This window comes from Pogona vitticeps, chromosome 5, assembly GCF_051106095.1.
Source record: "Pogona vitticeps strain Pit_001003342236 chromosome 5, PviZW2.1, whole genome shotgun sequence".
In the NCBI taxonomy this organism is placed as follows: domain Eukaryota; kingdom Metazoa; phylum Chordata; class Lepidosauria; order Squamata; family Agamidae; genus Pogona; species Pogona vitticeps.
Genome location: NC_135787.1, coordinates 105,065,331 through 105,085,661, shown reverse-complemented (window position 1 = coordinate 105,085,661; position 20,331 = coordinate 105,065,331). Strand labels below are relative to the sequence as shown.

The 20,331-nt window shown below is 38.0% G+C and overlaps 1 protein-coding gene across 4 annotated transcripts in view; it reads right to left on the bottom strand.

Moving 5' to 3' along the window:
* The window catches only part of SCUBE1 (signal peptide, CUB domain and EGF like domain containing 1), a 280,077-nt gene that overhangs the window by 38,334 nt on the left and 221,412 nt on the right, over positions 1–20,331 (bottom strand). For all 4 annotated transcript variants that reach the window (XM_073000829.2, XM_078394214.1, XM_073000830.2 and 1 more), the window contains one exon: positions 13,740–13,862. In XM_073000829.2, coding sequence (XP_072856930.2) covers positions 13,740–13,862 — 123 coding nt within the window. The remainder of the gene's footprint in view (positions 1–13,739; positions 13,863–20,331) is intronic.

The following is a 20,331-nucleotide window of genomic DNA, read 5'->3' as shown; positions in this document are numbered from 1 at the left end:
GTGATTAGTGGAGTCCAAATGCAACATGATAATCAGAGAGTAAAAGACCTCTGAAGGAAATTGGTTTTCCTCACAAGGAAATGTGCTTTCTGTTACAAGTGATTAATTCTGGAAGAAATGAGCACTACCCTGTTTCCCTGAAAATAAGATCTAACCTGTAAATAAGCCCTAGTATGGTTTTTCAGGATGCTCGTAATATAAGCCATACCCCAAAAATAAGCCCTAGTTAAGTGAAAGCCCACCCTCCACCATTGTACAGCCACCAGAAGATGACATGACTGTATTTGAATAAAGGTAGATTGTTGTACATGGAAAAAATAAAACATCGCCTGAAAATAAGCCCCACTGCATTTTTGGAGCAAAAATGAATATAAGACCCTGTCTTATTTTCAGGGAAACACAGTAGCAGTAAAATGATAAGAACACACTTATGAGCTGTATTGATGAGGATCACAATAAATAACATCATACAAAAGGCACACAAATATCAAATGCAAAGGCTAAATGAAGAGGTGAACATTTCTTTCAATAGTTTTAGCATCAAGTTGAGGTACAGGATTGCTCTGGTTTAAGTACTGATTATGTGATACCATTGAATCTATATATGTATCAATACACACACACACACACACACACAAAAACACACACTACATATATTGGTACTCATTTCATACTAAATTGCTCTAATGTGATATTTGAGCTTGTAGGAAGATGGTTTTGTCAGTAAAGGGATAAGCAAGGATGACAGTGACTTTCTCAGGAAGAAAAGAAAAACTCATAGCAGGAGTCTGAATACAGTGTCAGAGAAGAAATTGCAAGTACTTTTGAAAAGAGGCATATTAATCATGCATCACAGAGAGGTGAAGCATATAGTCTGCTAGTTTGCGCATGCCTGCTTTATGACTTCGGAACTTTCAGAGACCCAAGTTGCCTTGAGCCATTTCATGCATGTTCTTAAAGAGAGAAATCTGTAGGAGAACATCTGTAGGAGAATTGTTATTGATACTTCACAGCTTTTATAACAACTGTATGGTATGCAAGATGCCTTTCTAGCACCACTGCATTTCAGTGGGATTGTACTGAATGGCTCTCAATCCAAGGTTATTGTGTATACTTGAAACTGGATATTATCTTAGCATGTGGCAACCACTAACCTATGTTTCTTTCAATGTTTAGTTAGCAGATGTGTGACTTCATATAATTATACCTGGCCTTTCCCCTTGCCCCATGCAAGAAATTCCCTGTGAATTGGTTTGTGGTTTCTGCTTTAACTAAATTTTTACCAGGAGATGTAGGCTGGCAATAACCATACATTTAACCACTTCAATGAATCAGGCTGTCGCTTTAGGTCTCATCTGTTCAGTGTCTTTATGGATTATTCATATTCTGGAAACTTCTATTAATGATGACAGCTGGGCTGTTTTCACAGATTTCCTCATAGATTCATTGACAGAAGATGTATCAGTTCTGTCCTCATAGTCTGCACCTCACATCCATAGAATGTTCTATAGAATGTTCTCTTGGTATAGAAAAATCTGGAGTACAGTCTATAGAAAATATATGCAAATTGCAGTCTTGCCAGTCCTGCAGCATTTGTGCACTGTAGTGTCTTTGAATGACCTACTTGTCTTGCCACAGTCTGAATGCATGGAAAGTCCATGCTTAAAGCAGTGGTCCTCACTTCAAGGCCCAGGGGACATTGGCAGACCCCAATCAATTCAAGGGCAGTTGCTCACTTTAATCAGGGCCTCTCTAGCTCCCTTCTGTTGTCTCAGTAAGTCTGTAAATATTATTGTCCAGGTTCTAATTTTATCATTGGCCCCCTTGTCAAAGGCTATGGAAAGACAAGGAAAAAAGCCCTTCTTTTGAAGAGCTTAACTGAGAGTAAGGTGGCACAAGCAACTGAGTGTAGGATTGCTTCCAAATTCACAACAGAATTACAGTTTTAATTTCATGCCAGCAGTTAAATACTAGCTTTGATATGAACCTCCTGTAAGGAAGAAAGTCAGTTAAGCTTAACCTACATGCAACCACGATCAAGGAATAATCATATTCTCCATTCTGTAACATATAGATGTTTTGCTGGAATCAATCTGTTAAATAAATGAAGGGGGGAAAGTGTGGAGAGAACAGAAATGACTATATGATGGCTTGTCTCTTTCTAACAGACAACTGAAATACTGGTGGAATGTGTGATTTGCATTCATATATTAATTCATCCATATAAATTACAAAAGCACTAGATAGATAGGCACAGAATTGCTCAATAGCTAACTAGTAGCACATATACCTAGATGAACCTTCATTGTTGAGGAATAGCAGGTTTTAGATATAGGTACCGTTTTATCAAACTGATTATTTTGACTAATTGCAATCCACACATGCGCCCTTCTTTTTCCCTTTTGCATTTTACACTTCCTCCATGGCTCCCATTTTATCGTCACGATTGCTCTGAAAGCCAGCGTTCCTTATTAGTCCATGTTTTTTCTTATCTAAGTCTAGTACTAAGTCCCTGGCTTTCCCATAAGGTTGTCAAAACACCCAGACAAACCTTAAACTTTTTGGAAATACTAAAATGCATCTGAAGGTTGTTTAAACAGAGCCCTTGCATGGCCATTATCAGCCAGATCTCTCTTTGATGATGTGATCAAAGTCTGCTCATGTTCTGCTTTAACAAAAATCATTATAAAGATTAACAGTTCATTTCCTACTGTATGCCAATATCATTGGGCTGGGGGAAGGAATAATAAAAACAACTCTATTGGGAACAATAAGAATGTTCCATAAAGAAGCAGTAATTAAATTCACATGGCAAGCTGGTTTTATTTTTCTTGCTAGTCCAGTCACATTGGTGGGGACTTCTATCTGAAAAGCAGAAAATGCATGTGCATATGCATGATTTGGAAAGCACAGAGAGGATAAGTATCATGATCCATGGGGCCTGTCTCAGAATTAAAACCCATAGCAAATTCTAAGCTGGCAGAGATCCCACATATAGGACCTAATATTGTAGGAGCTCCAGGCAAAAGACCAAGAACAGATAGTCAAGGAGACCCAGTAAGGGAATCAAGCAGGCAGGGACAGGCAGGGACAGAGAGTCCAGATGTGCCACAGGTACAGTCGCATGGACCTGTAAAACAGAGACTGCTCAAGTAGGTATTTGAAAGAATCCTAGCTTTCAACTAGGATGTAATCGATCAAAAAGCAACATGGATAGCTGTGCAACTAGAATAGGGCTAGGCACTGAATGCTGGAGCATTCTCTCCCCCCCCCCAATCTATATTGGGAGTTCTCTTTAATTAACTCCCAATACTTTCCCGATAACCTTCCTCTGGATGTGTTCAAGAGAAAATCTGGGTAATCTTAAGAATATGCCACCCCCAGTCCCCAGATTCCATTTCAGGAATTTTCTGCTGTACTTTTGTAATTCTCTCTAGCAAGGAAATTTCTCCCTTGTTATTATCTCAAGATACCGCTGAGGGCCAATGTCTGGTATTTCATTATGTTGATACTGAGCTTCATTATTTGCCATACTGCAAATCCAAAACTTTGCCTCTTCAATTACATGATCACAAAAATGTCCCATGGAGAGTCAGTGTGATGTACAATAGACAGAATTCAAGACAAGGACTCAGGAGACCTGGGTTCAAATCTTTGCTCTGGCATGGAAACTCACTGGAGTGTGTGTGCCAGTGGCAAACTATTCCTTGAACATCTCACGTATCTTGAAAATCCTATTTGTTGTTGTTGTTTAGTCGTTAAGTTGTGTTCGACTCTTCATGACCCCATGGACCAGAGCACGGCAGGCCCTCCTGTCTTCTGGAGTTGCATCAAATTCATGTTGGTTGCTTCGATGACACTGTCCAGCCATCTTGTCCTCTGTCGTCCCCTTCCCCTCTTGCCTTCACACTTTCCCAACATCAGGGTCTTTTCCAGGGAGTCTTCTCTTCTCATGAGATGGCCAAAGTACTGGAGCCTCAGCTTCAGGATTTGTCTTTCCATTGAGCACTCAGGGTTGATTTCCTTCAGAACGGATAGGTTTGATCTCCTTGCAGTCCAGGGGACTTTCAAGAGTCTCCTTCAGCACCACAATTCAAAAGCATCAATTCTTGGGCAGTCAGCCTTCTTTATGGTCCAGCTCTCACTTCCATACATCGCTACTGGAAAAACCATAGCTTTGATTATGTGGACCTTTGTCGGCAAGGTGATGTCTCTGCTTTTTAAGATGCTGTTTAGGTTTGTCATCACTTCCCTCCCAAGAAACAGGTGTTTTTTAATTTTGTGGCTGCTGTCATCATCTGCAGTGATCCTGGAGCCCAAGAAAATAAAATCTGTCACTGCCTCCATGTCTTCCCCTTCTATTTGCCAGGAGGTGATGGGACCAGCGGCCATTTTCTTAGTTTTTTTGATGTTGAGCTTCAGACCATTTTTTGTGCCCTCCTCTTTCACCCTCAATAAGAGGTTCTTTAATTCCTCTTCACTTTCTGCCATCACAGTGATATCATCTGCATATCTGAGGTTGTTGACATTTCTTCCGGCAATCTTAATTCCAGTTTGGGATTCCTCCAGTACGGCCTTTCACATGATGTATTCTGCATATAAGTTAAATAAGCTGGGGGACAATATAGAGCCTTGTCGTACTCCTTTCCCAATTTTGAACCAATCAGTTGTTCCATATCCAGTTTTAACTGTTGCTTCCTGTCCCACATATAGATTTCCCAGGAAATAGATAAGGAGGTCAGGCACTCCCATTTCTTTAAGAACTTGCCATAGTTTGCTGTGGTCCACACAGTCAAAGGCTTTTGCATAGTCAATGAAGCAGAAGTAGATGTTTTTCTGGAACTCTCTGGCTTTCTCCATAATCCAGTGCATGTGAGCAATTTGGTCTCTAGTTCCTCTGCCCCTTCGAAATCCAGCTTGTACTTCTGGGAGTTCTCGGTCCACATACTGCTGAAGCCTGCCTTGTAGGATTTTGAGCATAACCTTGCTCGCGTGTGAAATGAGTGCAATTGTATGGTAGTTGGAGCATTCTTTGGCACTTCCCTTCTTTGGGACTGGGATGTAGCCTGATCTTTTCCAATCCTCTGGCCGCTGCTGAGTTTTCTAAACTTGCTGGCATATTGAGTTTAGCACCTTAACAGCATCATCTTTTAATATTTTAAATAGTTCAACTGAAATGCCATCACCTCGACTGTCCTTACTGTTAGCCATGCTTTCTAAGGCATGTTGTTAGCCATGCGTTCTAATTCCTTCATGGGTTGCTGTCTTGTAGTGGTGAAGGGGCTTGAGCAATTCAAAGCAATGGGCTATGCCGTGCAGGGGCACACAAAACAGACAGGTCACAGTGGAGAGTTCGGACTAAATGCGATCCACCTGGAGCAAGAACTGGCAAGCCACTCCAGTATCTTTGCCAAGAAAACTCCATGGGCAGAAAATCCTATCAGGGTCTCCATAAATCATGTGATAAGTCATTTCTGAGATTTCATCAAAGTAGACAGAATTTCATAATAGTATTCAAATAAGAGTCTGGAAAAGTTATTTTTGAACTACTGTACAACTTCCAGACACTCTACCATGGTGACTGGGGGCTTTGGGGTATTGTTGTCCTAAAACAGAAGGTTTCCAAACCCTGATCCAAACTGACTAAGCAATTTCTGCTGCCTTCAAGTTGAAGGAAGAAAGAAAATTATAATTATAATTATAATTATAATTATAATTATAATTATAATTATAATTATAATTATTATTATTATTATTATTATTATTATTATTATTATTATTATTATTTATTTATTTATTTATTTATTTATTTATTTATTTATTTATTTATTTATTTATTTATTTATAATATGCCACCCACACTACCCAAAGGTCTCTGGGCGGCTTACAACATTTAAATTTGATTAAATGAATCATTTATTTATTTATCTTATTTATAGGCTGCCTTTCTCTTGGTAAGGGGACTCAAAGTGGCTCACTGTGTTAAAAAGTAGAATAAAAACACAAATCATACATTAGAAACAATTGAAGTATGATAGGAATTAAACATCACATTAAAATTTTAAAAACGCAACTTAAAATGGAATTCAGGGACTCTTTTATGATTGTTAAAGGCCTGCCTGAAGAGGTGGGTCTTCAACTGTAGTACTATAATAGTTCCTAATAATGTGAGGTTTTAACATGTTCAACCACCTTCTTTCATAAAAAATGCATATATGATTCAGAATATTTTATTATTTTAATCTTAAGAGTTGAATTATGTATTAAGATTTTGGCATCGATTACTATTGTTGTTCATGCCTTTTGGTTAGTTTGTTTTTTATTATGTGCCACTTAAGGGCACCTGAGTTAAGACAACCCTAATGGGGTTTTAAAGTATGTGAGACATTTAAAGAGTGTTTTTACCAAGAACAGGACACCCACCTAAGTGGTGAGTTCTTGTGGCAAAGCAGGAATCTGAACACAGTTCTCCTGCTTCCCAATGTGTCACTCAACCCATCACACAACACTGGCAGCTCAAGTATCTGCATTTGAAACAGATGAAATGGTCTCATGACTTATTCGGTAGAGCTTCTTCTAATCTATAGGTAAAGGTTCCCCTTAACATTTAGTCCAGTCGTGTCCAACTCTAGGGCATGGTGTTCATCCCCCTTTCCAAGCCATAAAGCCAGTTTCCATGGTCATGTGGCCAGCGTGACTAGACATGGAATGCCGTTACCTTCCCACTGAGGTGGTCCCTATTTATCTACTCGCATTTACATGCTTTTGAACTGCTAGGTTGGCAGGAGCTGGGACAAGCGACAGGAGCTCACTCCATTGCGTGGATTCGATCTTACGACTGCTGGTCTTCTGACCCTGCAGCACAGAGGCTTCTGCGGTTTAACCTGCAGCGCCACCACGTCCCCTTCTAATCTATAACAAGGGTCAAATGCATGCACTGGCAATGGTGCGGCTAAAAAATATTGTAAATAAATAAATAAATAAATAAATATAGATTTGTGCATGCTTATTTTTAATGTGTATTTTTTGACATAATATATTGAAGGCAACATAAATAAGTATAAGAAAGGGAAATATATACTGTTTCTTTTCCTCCTGGGACTTTCTGTATCATTGCTCCCTCAACTCTGGTACAAAATAAAAGTCATATAGTGATTGTGAGAATTAAAAAATGCAATAAAATGTGGTACTTTTTATCGGTCCAGTTCCTGTGGCTCAAGTCTAAAGTTCGAAAGCCGAATAATCAACAAGAGAAACCGTTTCTTATTTACATTAGAAGAGGACTTTGTTCCACTCAGACTCCTTTGTGTAATAATAACACATGACTAGCAATTGTGATGTATTCAATTAAAAAGAATTCCAAAAATGAATGTGTTGTTTATTATCTACTTTAAGCCTCAAGTGGTAGAACATAAATAACTTTCAGGTCTGTTGCTAACAAGGCTCTCCCATGACATTCTAATGCCTTGTCTCTCTTCAGTGACACAGTGAGCAAATCAGGGCAAAACAAAAGAAAAATTTAAAAAACAAAGAGAAGACAAAATGTTCTGGCACCTTAAAGACTAACTGCCTTATTTCAAGCTTTTGTAGACTAGCTGCCATATGTTAATAGCTCACATTAATAGTCATGCTGAAAATGCATGCTGAAAATTCCAGCTCGTTCTAGGACTACACTGTTTGGAACTTTGTCCTGCCAGGTGATACCAAGAATCCGTCGGAGGCAACGCATATGGAAGGTGCTCAGCTTCCTCTCCTGCATAGTCTCTCGAGACTGAAGGATGCCTACTACATTAATAGTCTTTAAGATGCCACAACATTTTTGTCTTCTTTATTTATTATTTTTATTTTGTTTTGGCCTGATATGGTAGAACAGATTAATACAACGAGCTCTTCTACAATGGTGAGAAAGGACAGTCAGGTCCACCATAGAAGAGTGAACATGGGAAGATGGGCAAATAGGAGATACTGTATGTATGGAGAGGGGCGATAGCAGCAAAATGAATGAATGAATGAATGAATAATAAAAAAAACTTCTTGTGTGTGAAACTTGGATGAGCTAAGCATAGAGTTAGTCATTGATAGCTATTACAGGGCTTGTTTTGATCTTCTATTAGTTTTATGTAGGTCTGGCTACTTTCTTTCAGTGGAGGGGGGAAATTAAGGGGCCTGAATATATTTAAAGTGCTTGAACTCTTACTTATCGTTTCCTATTAATATAGAAGGCCAGAGGCCAAGGTGAAGTGCAAATGGAGAATTTGTAATGTTCCAGCTGCCAGATGCCTTCCAAACCCTCCTTAAAATCCACAGTTTCTGTAGTGTTCCTTTCACTCTCCTGGGGACAGAGTAAGCCTTGAAGTCTGCTTCACACTCTTCTCTAGGTGAGGGACTTCAAACCTGCCTAGCAGGATACCAGTTCAAACATGGGGTTTGTGTGGGCTAGGGTAAAAACTAATTTTAATTTTGTGTGTGTGTGGATATAACATTCTTTTGTTGTTGTTGTCAAACCAACCTGTGTACCTTCCTTGAGGTGCCCTCTGGATGCCCTTTGGCTTGGCCTGAGAAGATAGCCTCAGTTTAATGTGTTCACCACATTTCCATTCACAACTGAAAGACGAATGTTCAATTAATCTGCTCTCTACTGGACTTCAAGTTTACCATCCAGCCTATGTCCATTTGCCATTCCTTTAACATAACAAAGTCACAAAACAGTTTAATGAATAACTGATTGAAACGGTAAATGGGAATAGTAATTTTCTGGTTGAAAGAGCCAGGATTACTACCTTTCCCCCTGAAAATAAGACCTAACCTGAAAATAAAGGCTAGTATGATTTTTCAAGATTCTCATAATATAAGACCTGCCCCAAAATAAGCACTAGTTAAATGAAACCCCACCTTCCACCATTGTGCAGCAATCAGAAGAAGATGACGGTTGTATTTGAATAAATGTAGATTTTTGTACATGAAAAATATAAAACATCCCCTGAAAATAAGCCCTAATGCGTTTTTGGCACAGAAATTAATATAAGACCCTGTCTTATTTTCGGGGAAACACGGTAGCTCCTGGGTTTTGTGCCAAAATCAAATCTGGAGGCCTTTTCAATGTGTGCAGTCTTCTCTTTGCCCCTGGTCATCTCCATGTCATTCTTTCCTCCTGTTCCAAATGTGAGAATGAATAGTTTTTTTTCATCCAGCACGCAGCTGGACAACTTTTACATTCACTAGATAGTTTTTGGGTTTTTTTCTTTTCAGAGTTAATTATATCAAAAAATTTTGCCCAAAACCTCTGTCTCTGACATGCTAGTTTTCCATCAGCATTAAAAAAAACTGTCCCTGCACAGCCCTGTGTTTTTCCCTACCACTGTAGAACAAAATTAAACAAGAGCAGTTAACAGGACAAAACAGATGGAAATATACATAAACAGTGTGGAAAGCTACAACATCTTCTCCCCACTCCCCAAAAAGTAATCAAATGATTCAGACCGTGGAGGGTTAAAATTCCTCAAAATAACTTAAGTCTTTCAACAGCAATTAAAATGTCTTGCCCATGAATTGATACATGTTAAAGCAGCAGATTTATAAACTGACATGATGAGTAACCTCAAACCACGTTTGCTTTTTCCATTTAAAAAAAAGAGTTAAAAAAAGAATACAGGTGATTCACACTTTCTTGAACTTTTGTTCCCTGTTAGTCTTGCCCCATTCAACAGCAACATTGATGCTAAATAATTCAGATCACTAGTTACAGTCGTGCCCTGCTTAACGATTACCCCGCATCACGACGAATCTGCTTCATGACAATGTTTTTGCGATCGCAATTGCAATCACAAAACGATGGTCTAAATGGGTTTTTTTTCACTTTGTGAAGATCGGTTCCCTGCTTCGGGAACCGATTCTTCGCATTACGATGATCAAAACAGCTGATCGTCGGGATTTCAAAATGGCCACCGGGTGCTCAAAATGGCTCCCCACTGTGCTTAGGGATGGATTCCTCACTATACAGGCACTGAAAATGGCTGCCACTGGGACACATTAACTGGGTTTTAATACGTTTCAATAGGTTTTTAAATTTCGCTTTATGACGTTTTCTCTCTACAGCGATTTCGCTGGAATGAATTAACGTCGCTAAGCAAGGCACCACTGTATATCCTAGAAACCGCCCGGAGAGTGCTTGTAGCGCTATGGGGCGGTATATAAATCCAATAAATAAATAAAATAAATAAATAAATAAACTCCATACAGGAACAAAATTATAAGAAGGTGTAACAATGTAGCTGTTATCTGCAGTGAGGTTCAGCATTTCTGTCATTTATATAGCTTTTGAGGGCTTCTGTTTGGAAAACGGACGTATGAGGCAGGCATGCTCAACTTTTCATATGTTAGATTCACCAGTCACCTCTACCAGAGAATCTGTCTTCCCCAGTCCCCCATGACAGAAGCAAAAAGCTCATCTTTTCAGAGAAGGACATTTCTATTTTTGCATGCATTTGCTTATTATATTTACAATTTATGATGAGTTTTAAGGACAAAAGCACTGCAGTAGTATTGCTGGGAGCAAAATCAAACAAAAATGATAATTCCCTAGTAGCTGAAAACTAAATTTTTGATTATACATTTTATTGCTACAATGGCTGCAAATCCAAAGATAGCACATTTCAAAAAAGAGTAACATTGTATTGACAATATCGGCTTATTGCTATGACTAAAGATATTCGTAAACGAATGTGAATATCCCCGTCCCTGGTGCGCCTAATTCAAGTCCAGCCCTTGGAACAGGACCGTCCACTCATGCTTTGCCGTCCCACAAACCTCCCACTCTTCTTGCCAATCATGAAAGTAGCTCTGCCATCTCCCTGCTCTGGTAGTCACTCCAGGCAGGGGGCGGAAGGACAAGTCTCCCCACACGGCTACTGAGTGGCTAACCAAGCAGGGAGACAGAGGAGCTACTTTTGCAACTGGTGAGAAGAGCAGGAGGCTGGCAGCACGGCAAAGTGTGAGCGGACAAGCCAGTTCTGAGGGCCAGACCATGTATTATGTGCACCTGGGATGGAGGTATTTGTATTCGTTTACAAAGACTAATATCTCCATCTCTAGCTATTACTTTTCTTTTATTATTTCTTTTATTATTCTTTCTACAGGGATCCAAAGAGCTTTACAAAACATTTTCTTAAAAAAACAAATACAGCTAAATAAATGCACCAAGGTTTCAATGTGATTGGTTATTTACTCGCACGAGAAAATGCAGAAGTTGGTGTAGCTTACTGATGAGGGTGCTGGTCATATATAAAAATCCTGTACCACACCTACACTACCTCTGTATCCCACTACTGGTGGGCATATAACTGGTTAAGAATCACTGGTTTGGAGAACTCTCTTTTTTTCCCCAGCTGGGAAAAAAAGATCCAGGGCATTGTTTTTCTTTGTAATACCAATAAAATTGATTGTATATATATCAAATTTTCGAATCTATGTTCGATATGTGGTCATTGTGTAGGTACTTATCTTCATCGATGGTGGGAATGTAAAACTATAATGAAATTTTGGAGGTTGGTTTTGACAGCAATTAATGGAATATTAGAGTTAAATGTAAATTAAGTCTTAGAATAGCACTGTTATTAATAGTTGATAAGTAACAAGTAAATTGGACAGTAAAAGAACTGATAACAAATTCAAAAGACTCAATGTAGTTTTGGAATGGAAATGGGGCACCAATAGATGTAACATATCTTCAGATGGTTTGGGTGAAGGAGGCCATTGATAATTAACTGAATCCCTTAAGTTGTTTTGTGTATGCACATGTTAAGTTTTTTCATATTTTATTTTTGTATTTTATGTATTCTAAAGAAAAACTTTAGACTGTGGGGCTGGCCCTGGGGCTGGTATGGAAACTTCAGCAGGACCAGAACATGGTGACCAGACTACTGGGTGGGGTAAAGTAATGTCAACACATTTCTCCCACTCTGGCTGCCCTGCACTGGTTATCTGTGCATTTCCATACCAGTTTCAAGGTGATGGCGTTAACTTACAAAACCTAAATGGTTTGGGACCTTGATAACCTGGCAAAATGCCTGCTCCTGATTCGATCTGCCCATTCTATATGATCGATATTTAAGTATTATTAGTTAAATTCTGTTGCTATGTTTTCCTAATTCTGATTCATATTATTAAGTTTTGTTTTAATTGTTGTTAATGATATATTGTTCAACCATGTAAACCACTCAGAGTGGCCTTGGTAGCCAAATGGACAGTATAATCAATCAATCAATCAATCAATCAATCAATCAATCAATCAATCAATCAATCAATCAATCAATCAAATAATGAATGAATGAATGAATGAATGAATGAATGAATGAATGAATGAATGAATGAATGAATGAATAAATAAATAAATAAATAAATAAATAAATAAATAAATAAATAAATAAATAAATAATGCATTCTCTTTTGGAATACAGAAGGCCATATCTGCTGGTACATTCTAATTACACATTCTGTCTTTACAAATGTAGCTCAACCTCCATTATTTCTTTGTAAAAATATGCTAAAATCTAGATTATTTGATATATTTGTTTTCGATTAGTCCTATTCATTTTAAATGGGTACACTTTCATAATATATAAAAAACTTCCAATCTATTTCTGACATTTCTCTCGACCTTTCTTTTAGGAAATCCACAGGAGAGTTTTAGCTTCACAACACCCCTACGAGGTGTCTGAGACTAAGAAAGAAGCCATCCAGTGAGCTTTCTGAGAAGATCTGAAATATTTTCTGATGTATAAACCCCAAATTTATGCCATACAATCACACTCCAATATGACTGAAGAAAGTGTGGCATGAATTTTAAGTACATTATTCTCTGTAATGCCTAATTTAAGATCTTGCCATCAAATTGTGCATTAAAATAACTTGTATGAGCCATTAATTCTAACATGTTTTTAAAAACAAGTGACACCTGCCAACTTACTCTTGACTAACACAATGCTCAATTCTATTTCTGTCCACTTATATAGCGCAGACTGTGCTCAGCCTGTTGCCCACCCACAATGGCCAAGCTTACCTTATTCTGCTTCCCCAATACCTAACCACACATATTTCTCAGACATAGACAAAATCAATAGAAAATAGTAGACAGCATTAATGTGCTTGTGTCACATTTTTTTCTTCTACCCATTTTATAAGAAGTATGGAAATGACAAGGAAATAATTTTTTTAACTTTTCAACTCCCTCCCCTCATTTTTTTTTGTTTGATCATCAAATATTCAAGTGTTGGGTAAATATTCACAAAGTAAAAGCCAACAGTATTTACTGCAGCAATCAAATAAATAAATAAATAAATAAATAAATAAATAAATAAATAAATAAATAAATAAATAAATAAATAAATAAATAAATAAATAAATAAATAAATAAATAGTGGGTTAGATGATACTCCCTGAATCTTCTTAAAGATTTTCTGGTCCAAGCAATTAGGTAACTTTATTTGTACTAACTATCAATTGCCTGTGATTTGCCCTCAAAAGGAGTTGGGTTTGATATTTTTCCTAGAAAAACTTTTCTTAAAATAAGCAATTGAATTACAGTAATTTCATTACAACATTTTTCTATAGTAGCTTTTGTGCCAGATAACAAAAGTGAAGTCTCTTGAAGGTTTATTTCTAATAGTGAATTATTAAAAGCTATGCCATCATTACTTTAAAAACAAAGCAAGACAACTAGTATTTGATCAAGGGAATATTACCTTGGCAGGTTCGTTCATCGGTTAGGAGTTTATATCCTTTCTGGCAGCTGCATTCAAAGCTGCCAACAGTGTTTCTGCAGAAATGGTCACAGCCACCATTGTTTACCAGACATTCATCTATATCTGTCAGAAACATCAAAAGAAAATGAACGCAATATTAGTCTTATGATTTGCTGCAGAAGAGGGAGATGCCAAACTTTAGTGACCCTGCCCCCAATTCACGGGGACAGAAGGATTGGTTCTTCGTATTGCCCAGTAGACCATTCGCCTTAAATTCTACCAAAATACAGGAGAGCAAAAACTTTAATGTTTCAGAAAATTAACAGGGAAGAAATCAATTCCATGTGGATTTCTTACTCAAGAGAACTGAGATTAAAAAAAACACACTTTAAGAATAATATTGAGGAAAACAAGTAATGAGAATCTAAACTGCTGTTCTATTATGAGTAGGTCTCTCCTGTCCTAAAATAGTTACTTTTACAAACTTACTGAATATAGACTTGAACATCTATTAGTGCAGACTCTTAAGACTAAAATTATGTTTCTAATCACTCTATTTGTTATCTATTTGTGTTGAACAAACTTAATTGGAAGCCTCTATAATTTATTACTATGTCAAGTTCAGTATGTCCAAGACTCAACTTCTCAACTTTCTTCTCATTACCTTATTCTCCTTGTTTATTGAAAGCACAACCATAGTCAAAGAAACATGTGAATGTGCCTTTATCTTTGACTTAACTCTCTCCCCTTCTCTCCCCACATTCAGTCACTAACTAAGCCATTTCCTTTCCATTTGTCAATATTGCAGAGATATATCTGTTTGATGTATTTGCGAAGGCTTTCACGGCCAGCATCTAATGGTTGTTTCCACTCCCAAGCCAACTACACCAGAGCACAGAGTGCTGTCCTCTGAAGATTCCGGCCATAGAGACTGGCGAAACGTTAGGAAGAACAACCTTCAGAACACGGCCAAAGAGCCCGAAGAACCCACAACAACCATATATCTGTTTTCCCAGCAAGGACTTTAGTCCATATACTGGACAACTGGTCCCCCTGCCAAGACCAGTTAGTCCTCTCAGATCTTTGTCCCACCTCGGTCCCATCAAGTTTGGCCCTTCATCTTACTTGCCATTGATCCTATGATGTCTCTCATCAAATGTTTACACTGACTTCTAGTTCCAAGCTTCCTGTCCTTACACATTCAATCCATCACAGCCACCTGCTCTTATCTCCATAATTATAATCATAATTAGATGCCATCAAGTCAAATCTCACAAAACAGCAGTTTCCATGATCTTCTAAATTTAAAGTACTCAGAAGTGGTTCACCGTTCCCTTCTCCCGGGATGCTCTGGAACGATGCGGCTTGCACCAAGGCCACACAGGGTGGCTCTTCTCCTGGGGGCCAGTGGGGAATCAAATTTCCAGTACCTGGCTCTGCAGCCAGGTAGCCAACTTATACAGCCCTAACTGTGATCTTTGTTCCTACAACTCTCCGATCCTTCAAAAATATTTTGCTCTTTCAAAAGATCCTGCCTTTTCTTTCTTTCCACTCTGAATTCTTGGAGCTCCTTCCAGAACAACTGTGTAGTACTCCTCCTCCTGCATCTTTGAAAACCCTTCTCAAAGAAAATATTTTGTATGAAGCATATGGTCTGAGCCTTTAGTTCCCATGCAGTTAAGACTATAATGCATACAAGTACAGTACCTGTAACTAAAATAACTATACTCATGTAATTGTATGTTGCCTGTCTTGTGTTGAATTTCATACTGGAAACTCCTTAGGGCAATGACTTGTCTTACATGCTACGATATGCTAGAGATGGTAACCTTTGTGTTAGAATAAAAATTGTACGTAAATAAATGAATACAGCAGGCAACATACCCAGTAGCCCGGTTAACGTGACTGTCCTAATGTACTGGATGCTTTCCAGACTGAGAATTGGTTCTTCATGGAACTGGGATTCACTTTTTAATCAGAAAGACTGGAATATGTTGCTGCTTCTCTACTAATCTTGCCCTCTGTATCCAGTCCCTCTGAAGGAAATCACATGAACAACACATGCGGCATGGTAATAAAAGGGCCAATGCCTGATCACAAAGAGAAGAGTACGTCTGAAATTGTGGTACGAGAGTACAAATCCAATCCAGTGAAAATCCAGTAAAGCACCTGGGATGGATTTATGGGGTTTGGTTCCACTGACAGTTTTAAACAGGGGCCTCCAATTTACTGCAGATGTCAGCAGAGACTTTCCAAAGTCAGGTGAACTTCAAATTAACTGTACCAAATTATAAAACTGCTACATTTCAATGTTTAATGCTGCAATTCCAAATCAATAACTTTAGGCTGCTAACACTGACAATAAATACCAGGCCATGGAAAGCTTGAACATGAGGTCAAACTCTGGTCAGAGTGATCACTTTAATAATATAACACACAATAACTAACAGTTTGTTGGATTCTTTCTGCCTTAAGTGTTTTCCATATTCTGTTATTAATTCCACATACAGTGGTGCCCCGCTTGACAATGACCCCGCTTGATGACAAAATTACTTTATGATGACTTTTTTGCGATTGCTATAGCAATCACAAAAAGATGTTTCTATGTTTTTTTTTCGCTTAACGTTGATTCGGTCCCTGCTTCGGGAACTGTTTTTTTGCAAAACGACAATTAGAAACAGCTGATCGGTGGTTTGCAAAAGGGATCCCCGCTGTTTTCTGGACCTGTTGTTTGCAAGACAGGGATCCCAAAATGGCTGCCCTATGGAGGATCTTTGCTGCACAAGCAGGTATTTCCCCTATTGGAATGCATTGACCGGTTTTCAATGCATTCCAATGGGTTTTCCCCCCCGCTTGACGACAATTTCGCTTAATAGCGATTTTCCTGGAACGCATTATGATCGTCAGGTGGGGCACCACTGTAGTTCAGTATCATTTCACATGACTAGATTTCCACAAATATCTGGAAAATGAGACTTGAAGAAATCAACTTGAAGAAATCAAGCTGACTTGAAGAAATCAACTTTTCTTCAAAACATAAATATCTTCAGCCTGTGGCAAAAATTAGTAGTGGCATAAAAACTGCTGAAAACAAGCAAACACAATTAACTCAGTAATAAAAATTAGTTTTAAGTTCTATCTGAAAGTATCACATAGGACTAAACATAAGATTTCATATAAGAAATACCATATTTTGTCTCTAAAATTTGATGTAAAACTTATATAGCTGTATTTTCAAGATTTAGATTAAAATTTTTAAAAACTGCATTCAGGGAAATGTATTTGCAGATGCTGAACTGTATGTGCATAGGTGACATGTATCTGTATGTTCATTAGTATCTATTCAGCATTTTTTGCTTATCTCAAGGATTGCCTAGTCTCTGAGAGAGAAATGTTCCAGGATTTTAACTTTTTCTTTAGAGAAAAGGGTAAATTTCAGCATCGTACTGCTTGTTCCATCTAAAGCAGACCCATTGACTCATCAGGACTGAATTAATTATTGTCTTGTTTCAGCAATGGATTCAAAGTATCTGTTCTACTCTTAATTGCCACTATCAATAGGATATTGGCCAAGGAAAGGAGCCAGAAACATGTGTTTGACTGCATTGTACTTTGTGTGTCCAACACAGAAGTGCCAGGCAAAAATGCTATCCTATGCTCCTAACAGGCAATATGTACTATAATCTCTTCACATCTCACCATGCTCTTCAGAAACTTTTGCACTGTCTTCACCGTAAACATATCTGAACCACAAATATTTTGATTTGTAAAATGGTACACTTTTTAATGCTTCAAAATTACAAAAGCTGCAAACATTCTGTTTTTGAGTTTACACAAGTCTAAAGCTCTAATGTAAACCCCTATATTCCTTATTCTGTAGGACTTCTACACTTTATATTTATGCTACTTTTTTATTTTGCACCTAGGGAGCCCAACCAGAACACAAAATTGTTGCTTTATTTTATTCTTGTTTGGAAAAGACTTGGAATATCAATGGGAGAATAGAGAGGATCTAAAATAGCTGCGGAGAAATCCAAAAACAACAACCACAAAAAGACAGCTGAACAAATAGAACTGGTTCCCAGGTTTTTTCAGCCATATTATTTGTGAAGTAACAAAATAATAATGAAAACTGCTCCAGACAAGGTTTCTGTTCCAGCTGACCTTAGATACTGGGATAGAATAATGGCAGAACTGAATATTTGACATATTTCATATGATTTAGTACCATGCATCCAGATGAGAGTGACTGAAATGGTAAAAGGTCTGAAAACCAAACCCTATGAGAAACAGTTGAAGCAGTTGGGTGTGTTTCGCATGGGAAAGAGAAGACAGGTAACATAACAGTCATTCTCAAACCTCTAAATGGCTATCGCCTGGAAAAAGGAAAAATATCTTTTTCTGTAGCACCAGAGGTAGGGCTTTAACTGACTCAAATGACTGAAAATGTTGTTTTGACTAAACATTCAAAATTTTAGTTTCAGAAGTGTTCAACAAGGAATACAACCTTAGAAGACTGTGGCCTTTCCTGCATTGGAGCTTTTAAAGCAAAATTTTGACACAGATGCTTTAGCTGAAGATTTCCTGATTTGGCGGGGGGGGGGTTAGATTCCATTACATTTGGGCCTTCTCGCAGCTATCCAGTTCTATGAATGAGTACTTGCTTCAGAAGACAAATTTATTAGTTGGTATAAACAGACAGTGTTCCACCCCAGATGATGAAGAAATGCTACCTTAACACCAACCAAAAAGACTTGGATTGAAATAATAATTTCTCTGATGCTGTTTGAAACCAAGACCTTTGAAAAGGAGGGAGGTCAAAGCTGCTAGCTGGAAAAACATTCTAAGCATCATAAATAACACTGTGCAGCAGTTCCCACAATATTTCTTGCCAGAGCTGTATTGAGACTGAGGCATGTAAAAATTATTTCACTCTATGGAGGGTAATGTGCTGAATTGTTTGACTTGAAAGGGAACAAGTGTACCACCTCTAACCAAGACCATGGCCCCTCTCATTTTTATTTCCATAACTATAAATAAAGTCTTGCAATGAGACTGGGGAAGATAACAAATTACCCCATAATGGGGAAAAACGAGAATAGGATTTATCTTTATCTTCACATCCAGTTTTACTGTTTCTAGTACCTTAAGTGTTATAGGTCATTATTTGTAAATCAAGCACCTGTTCTGACAGCCATCAATTCTCATAACGACATAATTTTTTAAAAAATCAATTATGGGGGCTTGTTGACATGGGCATTCTCATCACAACAATGCAGCAGCAACCATGGATCATCAATGAATGACTCATCTCAGGATGAAAATTCCAGCTAAAACTTGCAAGTGCTTTAGACTGCTTCCAGATGAGGCTTTCATTGTATAACGGTTTTTATATTGTATTCACTGTATTTTATGTAAGATCAAGATGTCTGTAACCCTTTTCCTCCACTTCTGCCTTCTTCTTCTTCTTTTAAAATAAAACGCATTCACATATGCTTGAGCTGTAGGAAATAATTTTCTTGCAACCGGGATAACCTGGATGCAAGGCCCTTCTGAACTTACTGGTTCTTTTTTCTGAGTAGATACGCAAGTCAAGTCAAGAACCTTTTTTTGGCATCGGAAAAGAAACATATAACACAACAGGCAACAGTTGTCGCCCAGATGAGAAGTGTATGCCCAGTTAGAATGGAAACATATCTGAGTAGATATGCATGAGATGATACTGTTAATAGGTGTCTTGTAAACTGTTAAAATAATATAGCCAGCAAAACGCAAGTCTAACATACAGGGCGGGCTTGTGCCCTGGATGGTAATCTGTTGTTTCAGAAGTTTTACAAGAGAACATAAAACCTAGATGTCTTAAGGTAAGTTGCCCGGCTTTACACTGACAAGAAGGAACTGACATTTGGTTTAAAAGCCATGCAGGGAAGATTTGCTCAGTGTAACTGACATGGATTCTCAAATATTTGGAAGGAACTGGTTTACACTGGGTATGGGTGTATATATTTGTATCTGAGTATCTGTGCGCGCGCATGCATGCACTTGAGTGTCAATCAGTTCAAATGTGACAGTGCAATGCAAAGCAGATTTTTATATATCCTGAAAATCTATAATCTCCTCCACCCATAAAAGTTAGCAAAACATATTTCTAACAGTCTGCTGTTCAAACGAAAGCATAATTAATATATATAACACTGGTTGGTTGTAGGAGAATGAACTTGATACATAAATCCATGTATAGTTCCCTTGAGGGCTATTTCTGTTTTTCTGAAAGGGAGCTGCTGAAGCTGATTTGAAGAGGAATGGCAGGAAGAGGAGCGGGGGGATTAACACTTTCCTTGAAAATCATTTTCTCTTGTTGCTTTTATTCTCTGTATTCTCATCTGAATAAGCATATATATTTTTTCCAAGGGGGTACAAATAGTTGAGGGGAAGTTACTTTTGGCAACAAAAAGACCCTAGAAGAAAGGCTGAGAAGACCCTTTTCACTACCTGTCCTTGCAGTTCAAAGCATAGTTGTACTTCTAAAAGATTGTTTTTTTAAAGGAAAGATCCACATAACATGAATGCTATATGGTGAACATGTGTTGTT